At 39.0% G+C, this 22,561-nt stretch overlaps 1 protein-coding gene across 1 annotated transcript; it reads left to right on the top strand.

The window, feature by feature from the left end:
* The first annotated feature begins 9,555 nt into the window (after nt 1-9,555).
* Nucleotides 9,556-11,860, top strand: LOC147538751 (short-chain dehydrogenase reductase 3b-like). The gene is made up of 2 exons (XM_086643343.1): nt 9,556-9,775; nt 10,811-11,860. The coding sequence occupies exons 1-2, from the start codon at nt 9,762-9,764 to the stop codon at nt 11,736-11,738; spliced, it is 942 nt and encodes a 313-aa protein (XP_086499469.1). The 5' UTR covers nt 9,556-9,761; the 3' UTR covers nt 11,739-11,860.
* Nucleotides 11,861-22,561: the final 10,701 nt, after the last annotated feature.

Genomic DNA, 22,561 nt, shown 5'->3' with positions numbered 1-22,561 from the left:
CTCATTTTGCGCACATGAAATGATAATGACAATTCGCTCCCTTTATTCCGATTTACATGTTTATCTCCAAATATGATACCTAACAATAAAAACACATAAATAATTAGAAATAAAACCCGAAAAGAACTAACTCATCAAAGTTAAGTGACCTAAATGTGTCATTTTCACGCCACATCATTGTACACCTCCTCCTTAGGGAATTGAGAAAATATCAATAGTTGCTATTTTCGACAATTTCCCTAAATCTTATTCTAAAGGGTGTTTTAGGAAACCTAAAAGGAGGTGGATTCTTATTAGGGTTCTATATAAACACTCTTAGGACAGAGAATAAGGTGTGGAATTTCTCTCCAAGCTTTCTTACTCTACCACATCAAGTAGAGAGGAAAAAGTGAGCTAATTCCCAAGCTATCTTCTAGTCAAGCAAGAAGAAGGTCTTCTTATTATCAAACCACCATTGGAGTGCTAGCGAGCTTTCAAGGAGGAAGATTAAATACACTATTCAGTGTCCCAAGTAGAGGAGCTACGTTTGAAGCTCTTGGTCTTCGTTAATCTATTCAACTAGCTCGAAGGAAATAGCGATTAAGGTAATCTACTATCTTCTTATTAGTTAATAACTAGTTTTGCATGATGACCTTGGGATACTAGTAGACATTAGATGTCGTTATCCGCTATAAACACTAGTATAAGGGTATAAATCTATCCTTCTAGGTCTTCTAGGTTAGAGGCCTACACGTCTAAATGGTTCTACTCAACGAGATCAGCAAGAGAGTCTTGGATACTCGAGGCAAAAGGATAGATTAGTCATTCATTAATGAAATCTATCAACCAAGAGTCATAAGGTATGATCAGTGAAGAGTTCACTCACCCGGAACGACGGATTCAAAGGGTAGGGCCTTCGTCTGCTTTACTCCAAAGAACTGGGATCTTGGAATCACTTATTCAATCGGGGACGATTTTTATTGAATAATGTGGGAAAACTAAGTTTTTCAAGATGATAACGAGTTTTAAAACTTTGTCATATGTAGTTCAAAGATGACAAAAAATATTTTCAACTTCCGCTCACTTCTCGACAAGGAGAAGTTGAATGAGCACAACTTCCTCGATTGGGAGAGGAACCTGGGAATAGAGTTCGGGATGGAAGGAAAGCAACATGTACTAGAAACTTCAATTCCTGTATTGGATGATACTTCGACTAAAGAAGAGATAGATGAAGAAAGGAGTGTGCGGAAAAAGGCAGAGCATGTAACTTGCTTAATGCTAGCAACCATGGAACCGACTCTGCAAGAGCAGTTCATAGACATGGATGCTTACTCCATGATACGACAACTTCGGGAAATGTTCCAGAAATAATCGAGATTTGAGAGGTTTGAAACCTCTAAAGCAATTATGGACATGCGCCTTGAAAAGGGAAAACCAGTTGGGCCTCATGGGCAAGCTGGCTAAACTAAGTTTCCCTTATAGCTAACAGACGCCTACCGACACTATCCTTCACTCCCTCCATAGTGGTTTTAATCAGTTTAAGATGAACTACAACATGAATGGATGGGATAAAACGTTGGAGGAACTTCATTCTATGCTTCTAACAACCGAAAAGGACGTTACTAAGGTGGAGACTGAGAAGGACGTTCTTATGGTACAAAAGGACAAAGGGTTCAAGAAAGGCGGAAAACAGAAGAAGAAAACCGCGTCAAAAGGAAAAGGCAAACGAGTTGCCAAACCTAAAGACAAAGGTCCTCCTCCTAACACCAAATGTTTCTACTGTGATGGCAAGGGCCACTGGAAAAGAAACTGCCCTAAGTTCTTGGAGGACAAGAAGAATGGAACAGTGGCTTCCAATTCAGGTATAAACAGTTAACTTATCAAATACTGTAAAATTCCCAAACTTTGGTATATGATACCTAAAATTTCCCTATCATTGTGAATGTACAGGTGCAGCTGGGAACTGAGTATTTGACTAAGGAAGACAAGATCCAAGAGGAATCAGAAGCCTCGACTGCTAAGGATGCTGAAAGGGATCGAAGTCTACTTTAGGCACTAATCTAGATTAAGCGATTTTCTAGTTTTTAACATCGTCTCTGTACTAAGTATTATGGATAATCAATAAAGAACTTTATTTCTAAATTGAGATGTTATTAAAAGTGCTAAATTAAACAATCTATACCTAAGGATTCTAAACTTGGGTAAACACCTACAAGATAGGTTCAAATAACCAAAACATGAATCAACTGACAAGAAAGTCTTGAGTCAGAAACAGAGATTGATCTTCAAAACATACTTCTAACCTATCCATATTTGGAGTGTCCAAAAGGATTAAGATGAAGAACACGAATCAAACTATATCCTCCAAAATCCACTAGTCTAGACATAGCTTCCCACAAAACTATCAAAATTCCGTCTAAAGCTAAAATTTGTAAAAAGCGTTACAAAACTAGCTAATATCTGACGCAATTTCTTTTTGAAAGAAATTTGGGCTTCTTCCACAACCAATCAAGAGAACAAAGTGTTTGTTGCTCATGATAGTATTCTTCTAGTAATTAGCACACCTAGTAGTCTGGGAGAAAAGCACTAATTATTACAAGAATAAGTGGGAGAAAAGTACAAGTCGATTTAATTCGATCATGAGAAAAATCATGAAGAGTCATGAAGAACAATCATGGAACTTGTACAAGATGATTAAATTCGACCAAGAGCAACAAATTGTGGCTCCTCCGATAAGGAAAGGTTAAAGATATGATCTTATAAACCCACCGCGCAAAAGCGAATGTCATTCGTAGAAGAACTCTCAAAGCAAGTGAAAGTGTCTCTAAAGGAATATCTCAAAGTAGTTGAGAAAATTCCAAATTGTTGTTCAAAAGCCCTAAAAGGTCAAAAGTAAAATCTCAAAGATTTAGAAAATAAAGGTTATTTCTGAAGAGGTAAAAGACCTGCGCAGAAACGGAAACTGACTCTATATTTTGGCTAGAAGCCAAAATCATCATGGAATCCATATCTCGTCAAGACGTGAAGCTTGATAATTTAAGTCAACGGAAGACCTAAATTGGTTTTCCAAAGTAGAAAACTGAGAAGGATGGGAACATTCATGTTTCCCGAAACTAGACAAGAAGAATAAGATTCTTCAAATCAAGTTATGTCCATAGGCATGCTTCAGAAATCCATCGACGGATTAAAAGCACGCAAGAGTTAGAATCTTCGATTCAAAGAGGCAATCAAAGAAATTTGATTCCTGAGGAATGAAGAAAAATCTTGACTCACGAGTTTCAAGAAGGTAAGTGGGAGAAACAAACCTTCCGGGTCCATATGCAGAGTACATACAAAAGATTAAGTACGACATAAGATGTTGTGTAACAGTGAACACACTGACTCAATAAACGGACCACACACAAGGATGAAATGCCATTTTTGGCATCTGAAGATCTATAAGCATAGATCAAAAAGATGATAGGATTAGAGAGACTCAGTATGCTGAGATGCTTGAGATCTGAAACAAAAAATCTAAGACTCGGAAAAGTCTAAAAGAATTTCGACCCAAAACTCATGACAAAGAGCGTTGCCAAATCGGAGTTTGAAAAGACACCGATGAGCAAGCAAACATAAAGTCAAGTCATGTTGAACATGATGAGCATTTAGATATCCAATTCGGATTGGAAACCCGAATCACTACTGAAACATCCCAGAAGGCTAAAGGATGAAAGTAGTACGAATTGTCATCGTAGCAAACTTCCAGACATGGAAGGAAAGTAGCCTTAAAAGTGTTTAAGCCATAACAGTTGCAAATTCTACATAAGAAATTAAAAGCCTTAACTCTAGTAAAGATTACTAGATATTATCAAGGCTGAAGATAGCAATCTTCAAATTAATTGATAATAAGCAAAGTTTAAAACCGACTACCACGGTAGTCAAACTAAACTGTCACCTAAGACATAGTATGAGATTCATACACAGTCTAAGGCATGAGGTAAATTTGGAATAAATCTCGACAAGTAAAACTGAGTGGGTATAAAGAGTTTTACGAAAGAGGCTCAGATTTACAACTCTCGTTATCAGAAATAATAGAGTTATTTCACAAATCGTCTAAATTTGGTTTAGTGTTTAAACGACAGTCCATTAATGATAAAACATTCCGAATAGGTTTGTCAGATACGTGATCTGATGAATGAAACTCTATTAAGTGAACTTGGAATATTTATTATCAAATCCGTAGTCCAGGTCATTGCATGGACAACAATGACTCGTGAAGACTAGTACGGTAGTCGATGGGATAGCGCAGTTTTTCATGGGCTATAGGAATAGTGTATTCGATTCGACTACGTGGGTGTTTAAAAGGTTTATACACTGGATAACCCTCTAATGAGAAGTACATCACTCTTGATGAACGTCAAATACTTCTCAAAAGACAAGATTGGAGAGATTCCTCAAAACATGAGTGCTCCACTCATCTTATGTAAGGAATGTCCGACTTTGGTTCCGTCAAACACCGCACCGTAAAAGGAGGTTATAAAGACAGATACTGGGAAGGACAGCAGAGACATGAAGTTAAGTGGGAGCGCAAGAATGGATTGTGTCATCCTAATCACATTAGGTCAAAAGTGTCTCAAGGCCGCTGGATGAGTGACAACTGAAAATGCGTGGCCGCGCTCAAACGGATTAAGAATTAATCGTTTGTCTTTTACAGTTGTACTCGGAGATCAAGAAAGTCTTAATGTCGTGACGTATCAGATGGGATACTAAATTGACACGGGAATCGAGGCATTACACTTGTTCTAAGTCCAAGTGGGAGTTGAAGGAGATGTCCTTCGACGAAGATGGCAATGCGAGCAATATGTCGGATAGGACAATTGATGAAGAAGATCATCAAGTCCGATTGATTTAGGGGTTGTAGTGTTTAGCTAGAAACCAACTACGATCGTCGAATTACGAAGTAATTCGCGGCTAACTTCGATCAGATCCTACAACGGGTTACACATAAGAATGGGTATTTAATCGGATGATATGACTAGTGGGAGTGTGATATAACATTGGGAATGTCCCATAAACATATCTCACAGGCCTAAATAGAATTTAGGCAAAAGATAGCAAAAAGGCCCGAAATAAGGGTTTTGGGCCTAGACCGATTCGGGTACTTCTAGGACTCGGATTGGGCTGAATTTTGGAGGGTTAGTTGATGATATAATAATAATTATATATACCAATTTTCGTGGTGTTTGGATACCTCCTACTTAGGGAATTGAGAAAATATCAATAGTTGCTATTTTCGACAATTTTCCTAAATCTTATTCTAAAGGGTGTTTTAGGAAACCTAAAAGTAGGTGGATTCTTATTAGGATTCTATATAAACACTCTTAGGGCAGAGAATAAGGTGTGGAATTTCTCTTTAAGCTTTCTTACTCTACCACATCAAGTAGAGAGGAGAAAGTGAGCTAATTCCCAAGCTATCTTCTAGTCAAGCAAGAAGAAGGTCTTCTTATTATCAAACCACCATTGGAGTGCTAGCAAGCTTTCAAGGAGGGAGATTAAATACACTATTCGGTGTCCCAAGTAGAGGAGCTACGTTTGAAGCTCTTGGTCTTCTTTAATCTATTCAACTAGCTCGAAGGAAATAGCAATTAAGGTAATCTACTATCTTCTTATTAGTTAATTACTAGTTTTGCATGATGATCTTGGGGATACTAGTGTTAGACATTAAATGTCGTTATCCGCTATAAACACTAGTATAAGGGTATAAATCCCTTCAGATACTTAGAATATAAATGAGAATGACAGCAAATGCTTGAAGTTTATTATGGTAATAAAAAAACAACGAATCTATGATCAAATCTGTTCAGGAAAATCTTGTGCCTTATAATTGTAAGAGCAACCAAACTCATAACGTTAGGATCAACTTAGAGAAAGGGAGAGAGAGTGAAATTTTTTGGGTATTTCTTTTCCTTAACGTTTATCGATTTAGGAAGTCCAGTCGTTGATTTACAGCTTTAATTTCTTAGGGTGATCTGTTGTTAATGGAGTGATAAATGATGTAGCCAATTGTCGGATAAATAAAAAGTACTAATCCCTGACCATCGAATATTGACAGAGATTATGAAAAGGATTTGATTTAAGAAAACTGGTAACGGAAACCTTAAAACCAAAAGAACTCATTCAAGAGTCCAAGATTAATTCTAAAGTGGTTTAGAGCCTCATTTATTTTGTCCTGGTGAGCTATAGACTATTCTGTTTTGTTATATAGACAAGATTTTTCATTAACGATTGAAATTTTACTTTCAACAACGCGTAACGCAATTAATATGACTATATATATGTGTGTACTTCGTGTATCGTAAAGCCAAAACCCTATGTGCACATTGAGAAAATGTTTTTCTTTCTCTCTATTTTTATCTCACAAATATATTTTCGATTTATAAATTAATATTTTGAATTCAGTTCTAATTGTTTACAACATAATAATTTATTTTTTTGAACAAATAAACCACAATTTTTTTTAATAACGAAAGATTTTTAGTTTGTATCGTTACTCTTATCACTCTCATTCTAAGTCATTCAATTACATTATAAATCGAGTGAACCTAAATGTTTAATATTTTGAATTCAGTTCCAATTGTTTATAATATAATAATTTATGTTTTTTAACAAATAAACCACAATTTTTCTTAATAACAAAAGATTTTTTTGGTTTGTCTCATTACTCTTGTTGCTATCATTCTAGGTTGTTGGATTACATTAGAATATTTTAAATCGAGTGAGCCTAAATGTGTAATATTAGGGTCATTTATTTTAAGAGGGTTATTACTCTCATTCTAAGCCATTCTATTACAATTCAAATCGAGTGAACCTGAATATTTAATATTCTAAAATTGAATTGCAATTGTTTAATAGGTAATAATTGTTTCGGAAAAATAAACCACTAATCTTTTTTTTAATAACGAAAGATTTGTTTTGTCTCATTACTCTTGCTATTCTCATTCTAAATCGTTGTATTATATTAAGATTATCTCAAATGAAGTGAACCTCAGTTTTGAAAAATAGGGTCCTTTATTTTGAAGATGGGAAAGGTGAAAGGTTTATTTGGAGAGAGAACAAGTGAGGGAAAGATGAGATGTACACATTTATTTTCTCTTAGTCACCAAGCATTCATTTTGTCCCAGTCAGCAAAACAAGTTCTGTATGTTATATAGATGTAATATAGATAGTATATCAAATTCAATTTAGTTAAGACAACATGATCTTCCATTTGACTTGATAAAAGCATTTGACTTCTTAAATAAATTGTTACCAAATTATAGATAATAAATACTTTTAGCAAACCTTTTACAAAAAATCAACCATAATTATAAATATTTTATTTTGGCAAATAGTTTTCCTTTAATTATATAGCCATTTCTTCTTCTAGTAATAATAATTAAATTATAAATTTCATATTATTTTGAAAATAAGTAATAAAATATAATTTTGTAATATTAGTTAGTTAGTCTGTGGAAAACTTGCTAACTAGATGAACGACCGATAATGGTTAACAACTCTGACTATCGATCAAGATCCAAATGACCTCGAATATAACCAATTGAAATTTCTGGTTTTTCGAGATATATCCGACAAATGTTCCAGCTCAACCAAATAAGTATTCGAAGCTAAATCTAAAAAATTGAGAACTTTGCTCAACGATCTAACTCATCTGATTCTTCAACTCGGAGATCTGGATGTTACAGGATTTCCAAGCTCTATGAGGCCTTGGCTTAGCACACATTGAGCCATTTATTTACACTCCTATAAGGTAAGAGATTGCAGAAGCTAGTGAGATCGAACGCGTTTAAAGTGAAACAAGTTGTTTTGCTTTTTCCGACTGAAATTGCAGAGATGATGATAAGAGTCGAAAAAATCATGACTTCTGCCCCTCGGTGGAGAGAAGATAGAATGTGAGAAACAGGTTGTTCTACTATTTATCCGTATTAGTTAGACTAAAGGCTTGTTTCTTTTTCTCACACCATATTTTTTTTGCTACAAATGTGTTTGGCTATTAATTGCACGAGAAACTCATTGTTGAGTTCCTTAGGAATTTTGATTGAAATGTTCATTTTTTTTTTTCCTTTTGAAAATATAGAATATTTCTGATAAGAAAAGAATCTATTTGATTTTGAATGTAAAAAAAAAAAAAAATGTAAGATTGAGATCTTTTTGAGACACACATTGTTGGAGCTGCCTAAACTAATTGATTTTTAATTTCCCTCTCTCTGATATGTCTCTGAAACGCTACAAGTTTTATTTGTTTTACTAGAAAAGACTGATTTGGTTAAAGACTAACTTTAAATCTATAATAGTTTGAAGACTGACTTTAAATTTTAACTTCGATTCTTCTAACATAAGTTCACTTTTTTCTTATGTTTGATTTGGGTAATCGAGTTCTGCCACACCGACCAACCGAGCTCAATCGAATAAAACCGAACCGGGCCGAAAGAAGTCGGTTAACGATTTGGTCGACTCGACTCCGAGCGATGATTTAGCCAAACAGTGGCGGATCCAATGAGGGTCTAGTGGGTCTATAGACCCCACTCAATTTTTCCGATTTAGTCTACGATATTTGATAAGAAAAACGAAAAAACGAAAAAAAAATATCTTAACAGTCTAAGTATATGTAGGTTGCTATTAATAACAATAATTGTAGTTAGCTCAACGGTTGAAGGGAAGCGTCATCACTCCTGCGATCGTGAGTTTGACACTGGTCATACACAATTTTATCTTTATTTTTCCGTTGAAACTCCAAAGCAAGAACATAGAGTGTTCCGTGTTTTATATTAAAATAACTTGAAACTTGTCAGACTGGTTACAACTCATGACAATTTTAGGAGGACTAATAAGGTCGTGGATTCGACACCAGACATACCAATTTTTATCTTTATTCTTCCGTTGGAACTCTAAAGCAAGAACATAGAGTGTTCCGTGCTTTATATTAACATAACTTGAAACTTGGAAGACTGGTTACAACTCATGACAATTTTAGGAGGACTAAGAAGGTCGTGAGTTCGACAAGACATACAAATTTGTATCTTTATTTTTCTGTTGGAACTCTAAAGCAAGAACATACTACATAAAGTGTTTCGTGCTTTATATTAACATAACTTGAAATTTAATAGACTGGTTGGAACTCAAGACAATTTTAGGAGGACTAAGAAGGTCGTCGCTTCAAACCCTAATTTTAGGATTTTTCCTAACCAATTTTAAAATTTCCTAATGTACTTTTGAACTGAATTTTTAGAAGGGACGTAGTAATTTTTTTAGACCCCCCTCAAAGTAAATCCTGGATACGCCACTGTAGCCAAACCACCGTTCATTGGTTCGGCCTTGGACTTGACCCTAAATGGTCGACAACCTACCGTTGCTCGCCCCTAATCGAAGAAATAACTTTACATCTTAATATCTTACGAAAGATATAAGGGAAGTGTCGTTAGGCGCCCCAATTATCACACATTTGTCAATATAAGTGGACTTTATAAAGGCGCGTACACGAACGGGGGAGGGGGGGGGGGGGGGGGGGTGGTCCAATAAAACTACCATGATCTTAATATTGCAATACTTGCCATTTACTATAAGAAATCTTATTGATTTCAATGCCTCTACGGGAATAGTTGAAAAAATTAATGCCTTGGGAACAGAAACCCCCTCTTATTATATCACAAATTGTCCTGTGAGAGAAGAGACATCCTTCTCTTCTTCTTCTTCTTCTTCTTTCATCAAGGCCATCCGGTTCACAAGGGGGATTGATCTCCTGAGTCATGTCCAAACTCAGGTAATTAACAATCTCTCTCTCTCTCTCTCTCTCTCTCTCTCTCTCTCTCTCTCTCTCTCTCTCATTCATTTCCATCAGTCAAGAACTCAAACTCATGTACACAATCTTCCCCAAAGCCTAAACTAACCAGATCTCAAACACATAATGATGTATGTATCCACTACTGAAAGAGTAGGTCTGTAAGTACAAACCTAGCCAGTTCAATACATGTATAAACAGAGATGGCCGAACAACCATCTTTGGGTCCGGTATCTTAATGGGGTTTGTTTAAGATTCATAACTCAAGGTAGTTAGTGCAATTCTCACTACATAAATTTTTTTTTCCTGAATTTTACTTGATTTAACAAGGCTTTTTTTAATCAATTTGATCCATTTCATAATCTGGGTTTGACTAATTATATTAGGATTATTTTACAATATCTGGGACAGATAAATGCCAAATTCTGATTATTAATTGTTATTTTTTTAAGCAAAAGGATCATGGGCTAATAACTACCTTGAGTTATGAATCTTAAACAAACCCCATTAAGTGACCGGACCCAAAGATGTTGTTGGGCCATGTTGGTTTATACATGTATTGAACTGGCTAGGTTTTTCCCTCCCTCTACCCTCCTCCGATGTGGCAACGTATCACTGGAATATATTTCTCACCGTTCTCTCTCCAATTGCTCCAAATTCAAGTGATATGTTGCCACATCGGCGGAGGGCTAGAGGAGGTACCAAAATGGAGGGATGAATAGAATTTCTCATTAAAGTTACCAAGACTCGAGTTGTCTCAGGTGGTAACCCTAGATGACAATTGCATTGAAGGCGTACCCCTATAATCCCATTCATATTTTCATTTAGATAGATGGGTATAGAATATTACAATCTCTTTTCTTAAAATATTTACTTGACTATGACAAGTTTAGATGCATATATTTGAAACCTTGAACATGCTAATATCAAACTAAAACCATGTATTCTTGATCAAGTACTAACATTGTTTTCTCTATATAACTCTCCCACTCTCTTGTACTTGTAACTACGTAATAGGTTGGAAGGCAAAGTGGCCATTATCACAGGGGCAGCCGGTGGAATAGGTGAAGCAGCGGCGAGGTTATTCGTAGAGAATGGTGCGTTGGTTGTGATTGCAGACGTCCAAGATGAATTGGGTAATGAAGTAGTGGCCTCCATTGGTGTAGACAAAGCTTGCTACATTCATTGCGACGTTAGGGACGAAAAACAAGTAGAGGAGATGGTTGCGTATGCCCTAGACAAGTATGGTACTCTTGACATTGTATATAGCAATGCTGGGATTTTAGGACCCATGCTTAGTGTTTTTGAGATGCACTTAGATGCATTAGACAACGTAATGGCAATCAATGTTTGTGGTGGTGCTGCTGTCATAAAGCACGCAGCCCGTGCTATGGTTGCACGAAAAATCCGTGGGTCAATCATATGCACAGCGAGTGCATCAGCTAGTCGAGGTGGGTTAGGCCCAGTTGTTTACACTGCTTCTAAGCACGCAATTTTAGGTGTGGTCCGTTCGGCTTCTCGCGAGCTAGGGATGTATGGGATCAGAGTAAACTGTGTTTCTCCTTTCGCAATTGCAACTCCATTGACTTGTTCCGTCCCAGGGTTGAAATGGTTAAGATTGGACCCAGGGCTTGTTGAAGCTCACATGTCAGCTCGAGTGAACCTGAAAGAGATAGTTATGAAGTCTAAGGATATATCAGAGGCAGCCCTATTTCTTGCATCTGACGAGTCAAGTTGCATCACTGGACAAAATATTGTGGTTGATGGAGGACTCTTGGACTCCGAAAATTTGTTTCCTCTCAACTACAGCAAAACGATCATACCAACGTTGAAATGGTCAGTCGGTAAAGTCAAATTGGCATGTTCTTCCATTTTAAGGGCTTGTGTTCCCAACTATATCTATATATGTTTGATGAAGATGTTAGAACATAAAAGAGATCTTTGAGTAATCAGAGATATTTGCTCCTAAAGATGAAAACTATAAGACAGATGTTACTTGTGATAAATGTTATATAAAACTATAAAAAAGTCTCAGAGGCTGGAGACCAGAGACCATTACTTGTTTAATTAGTCTTATGTGGTGTTTTCTTTTCTTAATCTGACTTGTCTAGATGTGAATCATTTGAATCAATCGTTTGAAAATCGACCAACATCAACCATTCGGCGGAGTCAGAAAATAAACACAGCCTGAAATCTGACTTGACTCAATTTAGACGTTGAGTCAGATTTGGGCGCTCACTTTTATAGGACAATAAAGCAACCAACTACCTTAGTTCTTTGAAGTTTCAGAGTTTTTTAACTGAGCTGAATAGATCCTTTAGTTTGTTTCCTTCTACAACTCTAGCCCAAATCCCCTCTTATTTCAACTCCTATGGGCTGTCATTGGAAAGATCCAAATTATGTTTTTATAAATTTGTAGCCACCATAGTCACCTTCACGCCCACCGTTGTAGCCACCTCGAATATGTTTTTAGGACTAAAATTAGATGATGGACCACATATTCCAATATTTCTTCTCATTAGAATTTCTTGTCGCACTGGGATAAGTGATTCTTAAAAACCAGAATTATATGTGGATGATAGAAATAAAATTGTGTACTTGTAAGGAACATGTCAGGCTGTAAGCCTTCCAGTTACTTTTTTTGAAAACTGGTGTTACGTGTGGTGGATGTAAAGAAAATGGTGCAAGTGGGTGTAATATCACCTCCCCTCCCCCCGACACACACACACACACACACACCTTATATGAGGTGGAAATATCCCAATCACCTTAAGTAGGCACCAAGTTTTCGTAACTTGAAACCATAACGACCATAATCCCTAGAGTAACTCGTCAAGTGATAGAAACGAATAACATCGCTAGCCAAAAGCTTTACGTTGTGTAGGTAGCCAACACGTCCAAGCATAGTAGAAGCCTCCACGCGCCAGGCATGAGTTGTGAATGAGCTATCTCGTAGTGATCTAAAACCCCATGCACCAAGCGGAAGACGGGAAACCTAGACCCTATGAAGAAGGGAATCATGTAAAACGTGGTCCACCCGCCATGATCTTCATCAACTAGCTGAAGGATATATCTTTGCGGTCTGAAGGAGATGTCCTTCCGAAGGTGTGTCCTTCGACCAAAGTGGCAATGCGCCCAATTTGTCAGTTAGGATAACGATGACTTTATCCGGAAGATCATCTAGTCCGGTCCAATTAGGGGTCGTAATGCTTAGCTAGAAGCCGTATACGATCGTCGGGTTACTTCGGTAATCCGCGACTAACATGGACCAGATCCTTCAACGGGTTACACGAAAGAGTGGTGGCTTGATCGAAGAGAGTTGACTAGTGGGAGCTTGCCTATAGATGGATATGATCTAGTCAAATAGTGCCAAAAGATAGAAAGAATCAGGCTCGAAAGAGAAGCCCGAAAAGTGGAAAACCCACTTATGGGCCGACCAGATCAAGCCCAGTAATGGGTTGATCGGAACCGGCCATAGTTGGGAGTGTGCCGGCCAGGCCAAGCCCATTAATGGGATTAAGTTGCCGGCCATACCAATATTAGGGGAAACCCTAATTTCTAATCAGATAGGGTTTTGATGAGTTTATCTTTTCTGGGACTCTTATTGAAACCTAATTTGAGTGAGACTCTTATTAGGGCTTCTCTATATAAAGGTCATTAAGTTCAGAAAAAGGTTGGATTTTTCTCAAGAGAAAACAACTTCTCTCTCACAATATACAGCTAAGTGGAGAGAGAAGGTTTAGAGAAAAAACTTTCAATCTGTCTAATTAGTCAAAAGAGGAAAGGATTCTTCTTCTCAACCTTCAATGGAGTCCTAGCAGACAACAAAGAAGGGAGATCAAGTCACTTACTCGGTGTCTCAAGTAGAGGACTGACAATTGGAGCTCTTATCTTCTTCAAGATAAAGTCATTGGAATCTAGTTCTTGGGAAAGCGAATCCAGGTATTTTACTTTCAGTTTCTAGTTCATTATTAGTTCATGCATATGATTCTAGTTAGCTAGGGTTAAACATATGATGTTTGAGATTCCGCTTACAACGTTACTTAGATGATTAGTAGTATTAAATACGTACAAACCCCAACACTAGCCCGTCGGCCTGTAGAAGTCTAAATTCTATGGATTCGGGAATATTTAACATAAATCGAATATCCTGCAGTCCGTCCTCTGTGATGGGTGATGTCAGGTTTTGAGATAAGCGCTTCAAGGATGCGCGTTCGTGCACCATCTTCCGCCGGAATTCGGAAGGCTCTGGCGCAAGAGTTGGGCTAGAAGAACTACCGTGTTGATGGTGACTCATCCCGAAAGGCGAAGTTTGTAGGGCAAATGGACAAGGTTTCAAACCCTACAACGACTAAGACTAAAACACGACAAAAGCTTTTAGGTCAAAGAATTATAGTAGTAATTAGCTTGAGGTGTGCATTTAAACAAACATAAATATCTAACAAGCCCAGCGATAACTCACTCAAGATATCGAGCCTAACAGTAACTCACTCAAGGTATCGAGTCTAACAGTAACTCGGTCAAGGTACTGAGCCTAGCAGTAACTCACTCAAGATATCAAGCATAACAGCAACTCACTCAAGGTATCGAGCCTAGCAGCAACTCGCTTAAGGGATCGAGTCTAGCAGCAACTCAGTCAAGGTATCTAGCCCAGCAGTAACTCGCTCAAGGTATCGGACCTAGCAATAACAAGCTCAAGGTATAAAATCTCAATAACACATTCCAACAAATAAGGAAACTAGTTTAAAGATCACACACTATCAATATTCAATATCAATCGAACAACAGTTCAAGAACAACTAGAATCACAATCAAAGAACTCAACAAAACCAAACAGGAGAAAGAAAAATACATGATCACAAGTGAAGAATCTCTAAAATCTCTCTCTCTTCAAGTTCCAAATGGTAAGTAAAATAATGGACACCACCCCTTTTATAAGGTCCAAACCAAGGCACCTTCTTCCAGCTAAGGATGCCCCTACACGGATGATTTTGACCACCATGCTTCAGTAGTCATTACGAGAAGTGGTTAGATGGTGAATACTCCCAAACACAACACAATCACGGACAACATCGCGTCAGCGTTCAAGACGCAACAAGGAGTCTCCAGGGCCTCTCGAAAACGCGCTGACAGGTCGAAAATGGACAGTGGAGCGTTAGATGTTTATGGGACGAACACAAAATCGAGTTAGGCGTCTCCGGGACACTTGAATTCATCAAAAGGGAGCAGATCGTCTCAAGGACGCACAAGACACCGACGACACCACGTGGTACGCGTCTGCGTGACCACCAGCGGCCACCACATGGCGCGCTGGTCGTCCCCCAGACGACCAACAAACGCCACGCGACAGACGTTCTAGGCGCTCATCCACTCCGGCACCGATGCTACGGGCATCCATCCAGCGGAATGACCAGCAAACGCCACGCGTCAGACGTTCTCGGCGCTCATCCACTCTGGCGTCGATGCTACGGGCATCCATCCAGCGCACTATCGCCCCTCTCCGTGAACTTTTTCGGGCTTCAAGGCCCGCCTCCGAAGTCCTCTTTTGAACGCGTCTCTCAGGATACCGTACTCAACACCTCAAAAACTCGAACGAGACACTTCATCTCAAAGCGGCAATCGCCATGATACAAGGTGACATTCCCACCGATAAAATATGATCGAGACGCGCACTCTTCCTCTGGCATGGTCGCACCTCACTACTCTCCAACTCCGCATACGAACTTAGAGAGTGGGGGGCAAATTGTAATGGCAAATATTCGCCTAACGAGGTGCCTATAAAATACGTATGCAATCGCTTCGCAAGGATAAAATCCGCGAGGCACGATAATAAGCTGGGTGCAAATGATGAGGCCCGTAACAAAGCCCGGTAATGCCCCAATCACTAGTCTGGCCACCGAATCCGTGCCCGTACGATATAAAGCATATCCTGTACGTGTTACACGATAGCCACCCATGAGTACCAAGCTATCCTACGGCTAAAGAGATGTTGCGCGACCCATTACCACACTGGCGGTAAACATTTCATATCTACTACTTAAAGACAGACGTTACTGACCAGTAGCTTATTGCACACGCAGTAATCTCTTGGCCGTCCCTAAAGATATCCTAACACTCATCTGATGGACAATCTATCAGATCCCTTATCCCTTAATCACCTCCCATAAGTAGCGTCACGGAATAAATTCATCAGTTACCGGCTGGTCGTCATCATGACTACCCCCCCCCCCACCTCTGCCACTATAAATACAAGAGCCTACACTCAAACTAGATCATCCAACATCCGACAATAGCAATCTGGTCTTCTTCATCTTCTCTCAACTCACATACTCTCTGATAAGCATCAAAGAGATTCACATCCTTCCAAAGTCTCTGACTTATCACCTTAGAAGTTGGGAGATAGGAGCTTCATAATCACGAATCCAACAGTAACAAGCTGGAGGTATCAACCCCATTCACATACAACCAGCTCCTTACTGCATCCCCTATCTTCAAGGTCTGATCCATCTGTTGGGTTTTACACCCTTCTACTAGTGTTTATAGCGGAATTAAGACATCTAATGTCTACACTAGTATTCCCAGGATCACATGCATAAACCTATGATAATCATTAATTAAAACTAGAAAGATAAATACCTTGTTCGCTAGTTTTCCCTCGAACCTTTCCAATTGCTTATGAGAAGACCAAGAGCTTCAAGTGTAGCTCCTCTACTTGGGACACGAGCAAATAAATTGATCTCCCACCTTGTTGTATAGCTAGCACACCAATGGTGGTTGGAAGAAGAACTCCTTTCTTCTTGACTAGATAGATAGTTAATGGGAATTAGCTCACTTTCTCCTCTCTACTTGATGTGGTAGAGTAAGAAAGCTTAGAGAGAAATTCCACACCTTATTCTCTGCCCTAAGAGTGTTTATATAGAACCCTAATAAGAATCCACCTCCTTTTAGGTTTCCTAAAACACCCTTTAGAATAAGATTTAGGGAAATAGTCGAAAATAGCAACTATTGGTATTTTCTCAATTCCCTAAGGAGGAGGTGCCCAAAAACCACGAAAATTGGCAGATATAATGTTTATTATATCAGCAACTAACCCTCCAAAATTCAGCCCAATCCGAGTCCTAGAAGTACCCGAACCGGTCTAGGCCCAAAAACCCTGTTTTTGGCCCTTTTGTACTATCTTTGCCTAATTCCCTTTTAGGCCTATGAGATATGTTTATGGGACACTCCCATGATTATATCTCACTCCCACTAGTCATATCCTAGATCAATTTGTCACTCTTATGTGTAACCCGTTGTAGGATCCGATCGAAGTTAGCCGCGAATTACTCCGTAATTCGACGATCGTAGTTGGTCTCTAGCTACAACTCTACGATCCCTAAATCAATCGGACTTGATGATCTTCCACATCAATTGTCCTATCCGACAAATTGTTCGCATTGTCACCTTGGTCGAAGGACATTTCCTTCAACTCCTTCAGACTCCCACTTGGACTTAGAACAAGTACAATGCTTGATTCCCATGTCACTTAGTATCCCATCTGATACATCACGTCATTCAGACTTTCTTGATCTCGAGTACAACTGTCAAAACAAATGATCAACTTTTAATCCATTTGAGCACGGCCATGCATTTTCAGTTGTTGCTCGTCAAGTGGCCCGAGGACACTGTACCCTAACATGGTTAGGAGGACATAATCCATTCTTGCGCTCCCACTCAACTTCATGTCTATCCTGTCCTTCCCAGTATCCGCCTTTATAACCTCCTTTTATGGCGCGGCGTTTAACGGAACCAAAGTTAGACATTCCTTACATAAGATGAGCTGAGCACTCATGTTTTGAGGAATCTCTTCAATCTTGTCTTTGTGAGAAGTTTGACGATTTCATCATTCTTTGGATGAACTTCTCACGTTGAGGGTTATTCCAGCGTAGAATCCCTATTATGCACTCACGTAGTCGAATCGAATACACTATTCCTGTAGCCCATGAAACTGCGCTATCCCATCGACTCCCGTACTAGTCTTCGTGAGTCATTGTTGTCCATGCAATGACCTGGACTAGGGAATTGATAATGAATCACTCCAAGTTCACTTAGTAGGGTTTCATTCATCAGATCACGTATCTGACAAGCCTACTCGGAGCGTTTTCTTTATCGTGTGGACTGTCTCTTAAAATACCAAACCAAATTTTAAGGACAAAATAAAATTTCTTTTATTTTATTTATCGAATGTAAGTAATTAGGTACATAAACTCTATTATGAATCCAAATTACATTTGTTGCCATTCCCCAATGCGCTTTATACCAATGTCCCTCATGTGTGAATCATGTTTGGGCTGAGGTAACGGTTTGGTTAACGGATCTGCAACGTTATCATCCGTATGAACCTTGCAAATTACCACATCTTTTCTTTCTATGATTTCTCTAATCAAGTGGTACTTCCTTTGGATATGTTTGGATTTTTGGTGCGCTCTTGGTTCCTTGGCTTGGGCTATAGCTCCGTTGTTGTCACAATAGAGAGTCACGCCCTCTTCCATGCCAGGTACGACACCAAGTTCTATCAGGAACTTCTTGATCCAAACTCCTTCCTTTGCAGCTTCCGAGGCCGCTAGGTATTCTGCTTCAGTGGTAGAGTCTGCAACTGTGCTCTGCTTGGAACTTTTCTAACATACCGCTCCTCCATTCAGACAGTAGACGAACCCAGATTGTGATTTGAAGTCGTCTCTATCCGTTTGAAAGCTTGCATCCACATGGCCTACAACTTTTAGTGTATCTTCCCCGCCATATACCAGGAAATGATCCTTAGTCCTTTTCAGGTACTTTAGGATATTCTTGGCGGCGTGCCAGTGCGCTTGGCCTGGATTTGATTGGTAACGGCTACACATGCTCAAAGCATATGAGACGTCTGGGCGAGTGCAGATCATGGCGTACATGATTGATCCTATTGCCGAAGCATAGGGTACTTTCATCATGTGTGCTAGCTCATCAGGACTCTTAGGACACTGATCTTTGCTAAGCACCATACCATGTGACATAGGAAGGAATCCTCTTTTGGAGTTTGTCATCTAGAACCGTTGAAGAATCTTATCTATATAAGTTTGTTGACTAAGTCCGATCATCCTCCTTGATCTATCTCTATAGATCTTGATTCCCAATATGTATTCTGCTTCCCCTAAGTCCTTCATAGAGAAGCATTTCCGAAGCCAGTCTTAAACTGATTCCAACATCGGAATATTGTTTCCTATGATTAATATGTCATCGACATAAAGGACTAAGAAAACTAGGTCGCTCCCACTAACCTTCTTGTAAACACAAGATTCTTCTGCATTCTTGAGAAATCCAAATTCTTTGATTTTCTCGTCGAATCGAAGATTCCAACTCCGGCTTGCTTGCTTGAGTCCATAAATGGATTTCTTAAGCTTGCAAACTTTTCCAGCATTTTTGGAATCTACAAAACCTTCGGGTTGTGTCATGTACACATCCTCTTCCAAGTGTCCGTTCAGGAAGGCGGTTTTGACATCCATTTGCCAAATCTCATAATCATAATGAGCTGCAATTGCTAGAATGATCCGAATGGATTTAAGCATTGCGACAGATGAAAAGGTTTCATCATAGTCTATGCCATGAATCTGTTTGTATCCTTTTGCCACGAGTCTAGCTTTGAAAACGCTAACGTTTCCATCCTTGTCAGTTTTTACTTTGAAAACCCATTTGCATCCGATTGGTTTTGCTCCATCGGGCAAATTGATCAAGTTCCATACTTGATTTTCTGACATGGAATCCATTTCCGATCTCATGGCTTTTAGCCATTTTTCGGAGTCGGGGCTCGTCATAGCTTGGTTGTAGGTACTCGGCTCATTATCTTCTAACAGTAGGATATTTGTTTTCTGAGATAATTCCTGGAGCCTTTGAGATCTACGAAGGGCCTGAGCAACTTTTGGAGTGTTCTCAACTAGTTGAGATGTCTCCTGCGAATTTAATTCGACTTGAGCGGGAGGTACTCTCTCGACCTCATTTTCCTCTTCCATACTTTGTGTATAGATAGGAGCCGCTAAACCTCTTGATATTTCTATATCTGTGTTTATTTGTTGCTCATATCGAATTTCATCGATATCTACATTTCTCCCACTTGTCTGTTTGGAAAGGAATTCCTTTTCAAGGAAGACACCATCTCGAGCAACAAACACTTTGTTCTCAGATTCGTGGTAGAAGTAGTAACCCCTTGTCTCTTTTGGATAGCCCACAAAGAGACATTTGTCTGATTTAGGTGCGAGTTTGTCTCCTTGTAAGCGTTTTACATAAACTTCGCATCCCCAAACTTTGAGAAAAGACAGCTTTGGAATCTTTCCAAACCATAACTCATATGGCGTCTTTTCTACAGCTTTTGACGGAGCTCGGTTAAGTGTGAAAGCAGCCGTTTCTAGAGCATACCCCCAGAACGTGTTTGGAAGATTTGCTAAACTCATCATAGATCGAACCATGTCTAACAAGGTGCGATTTCTCCTTTCAGAAACACCATTCATCTGGGGTGTTCCTGGCGGAGTGAGTTGAGATATTATACCACAACTCCTAAGATGATCGTCAAATTCTTGACTCAAATATTCACCACCTCGATCGGATCAGATGGCTTTTATTTTCTTGCCAAGTTGATTCTCTACTTCGTTCTGAAATTGTTTGAACATGTCAAACGATTCGGACTTATGCCTCATCAAGTATATGTAACCATAACGAGTGAAGTCATCCGTGAACGTGATGAAGTAGCCATAGTTACCTCTCGCTGGAGAACTCATTGGTCCGCATACATCCGTATGTATGAGTTCCAAGGGTTCTTTGGCTCGGTCTCCTTTTCCTTTAAAAGAAGACCTCGTCATTTTACCCATTAAACATGATTTGCATGTGTCATATGATTCTAAATTATACGAACCTAGAAGTCCATGTTCATGGAGCTTCTTCATGCGTGTCATGTTAATGTGACCCAAACGACAATGCCAAAGGTAACTTGGATTTGAATCATCTGACCGTAGCCTATTGGTTTCTATGTTGAAGACTTCGTTCTCAATATTCGTAATATAGAGACCGTTGTATAGCTTAGCACTGGTATAAAACATTTCACCTTTGTATAAAGAACAACGCTGGTTTTTTATTAATAGGTGATATCCCTCTTTGTCTAATTCTGAGACAGAGATAATGTTTCTAGAAATAGAAGGTACATAATAGCAATTATGAAGTTCTAAAACTAGACCAGTTTCTAGAGGTAGACTGAAAGTTCCTACAGCTTTCGCAGCAACCGTTGCTCTATTTGCTACTCGTAGGACAAGCTCCCTTCCAGATAAAAACTTGATTCCCTTAAGGCCCTGCACATCATAAATGATATGAGCACCACATCCGGTATCGAATACCCAGGATTGAGAATCAAATGTATTTGCTAAGTTAACTTCGATAACATAGATACCTTGGTCGGAATCGTGAGTTCCTTCCTTTTTCCTTTTGTTCTTCTGAATCAGTTGAAGTTCTTTCTTTGATTCAGACATTCCAATGCCTCTCTGGATTGCCTTAGAAGTTCCGTACTTCCTCAACCGTGATTTGTTTCGGGACATGTCCCTTAATCGACGGATGATTGTATGCGCATCCATTTTCCTGAATCTCTTTTGAAGATTAGGCTCCATGGTTGCCAACATAAGGCAAGTTACTGAAATTGATTTCATCCGGATACTTTTGGCCTGCTTTTGTTCCTCATCCTTTGAGTTCGCAGTTATTTTTGGAATAGGGGTATCCAGTACGCTTTCTTTGTTTGTAGATTTGAGAACACTTCTCAATCTCTTTTCCCAATCAAGGAAGTTATCCATGTTCAATTTGTCCTCATCAAGGATTGAACATAGGTTGAAATGATTGATTTTTGCCATAGTAAAACTACATGAAACAGAAAAAGGATTTTGCTAAGTATTACATTCGATAATTTTTGCAAAAAGTCCTAAGTTTTTGCCACATTATTCAAGATAAAACGTGTCCCTAGATGAATAATGCGATTCCAAGATCCCATCTCTCAAGGATTAAGCGGACTAGGGCCCTGCCCTTAATTCCCATTGATTTAGGTGAGTGAATACTTTCACTGATCATACTATATGATTCTCGGTTGATGGATTACATGTTTAGTTTAAAATCCATCCTTTTGCCTCGAGTATCCAAGACTCTCTTGCTGATCTCGTTGAGTAGAACCATTTAGACATGTAGGCCTCTTCTATAGGCCTACCCGCAATGTCCCAAGGTAGAGGAGGTACTCTGCGAAGGCCGACCCACCTTCCTCGAACAAGGGCGCAAGGAGTGTCTTAATTTGGATAGGCACTGTACTCAAAATTACTTTTAGGGACTTTTACGCTAGTCTGGCGTTCGTTTTAGTGAACTAATTAGCCTAACTAACATCCACGACATAAAGCGTAAATAAGTAAGTAAATGCACGCGAGAAAGTAAATCAAGCACATATGGATCCTAGTATGGCCCCTAACCTAGAAGATCTAATCTCCTTTGGTTTGCTTCTTGTTTCGCCTTTTAGTTCGTCTAGATCTCCGTCTTTGAACCTCCATTGATTTCTCCCACTCGCCTTTGGATTTCTTCCTTGAGTTTCATCAATGGACTCATAAACCCTAAACTCTAATTACAAGACTCAAACGATTCGCAGATCGTGTAAACTTGAAATTAAAATTATTACAAAACATGCACCCATCCGTGCTCAAAACAAGAATAAGAAATAAATTCTATGGCCATACTAGTTTCCGC

This window comes from Eschscholzia californica, unplaced genomic scaffold, assembly GCF_041429995.1.
Source record: "Eschscholzia californica isolate CP2 unplaced genomic scaffold, dmEscCali1.0.p SCAF_5, whole genome shotgun sequence".
NCBI lineage: Eukaryota > Viridiplantae > Streptophyta > Magnoliopsida > Ranunculales > Papaveraceae > Eschscholzia > Eschscholzia californica.
The sequence above is the reverse complement of the archived record's forward strand: the minus strand, read 5'-3'. Positions and strand labels throughout refer to the sequence as shown.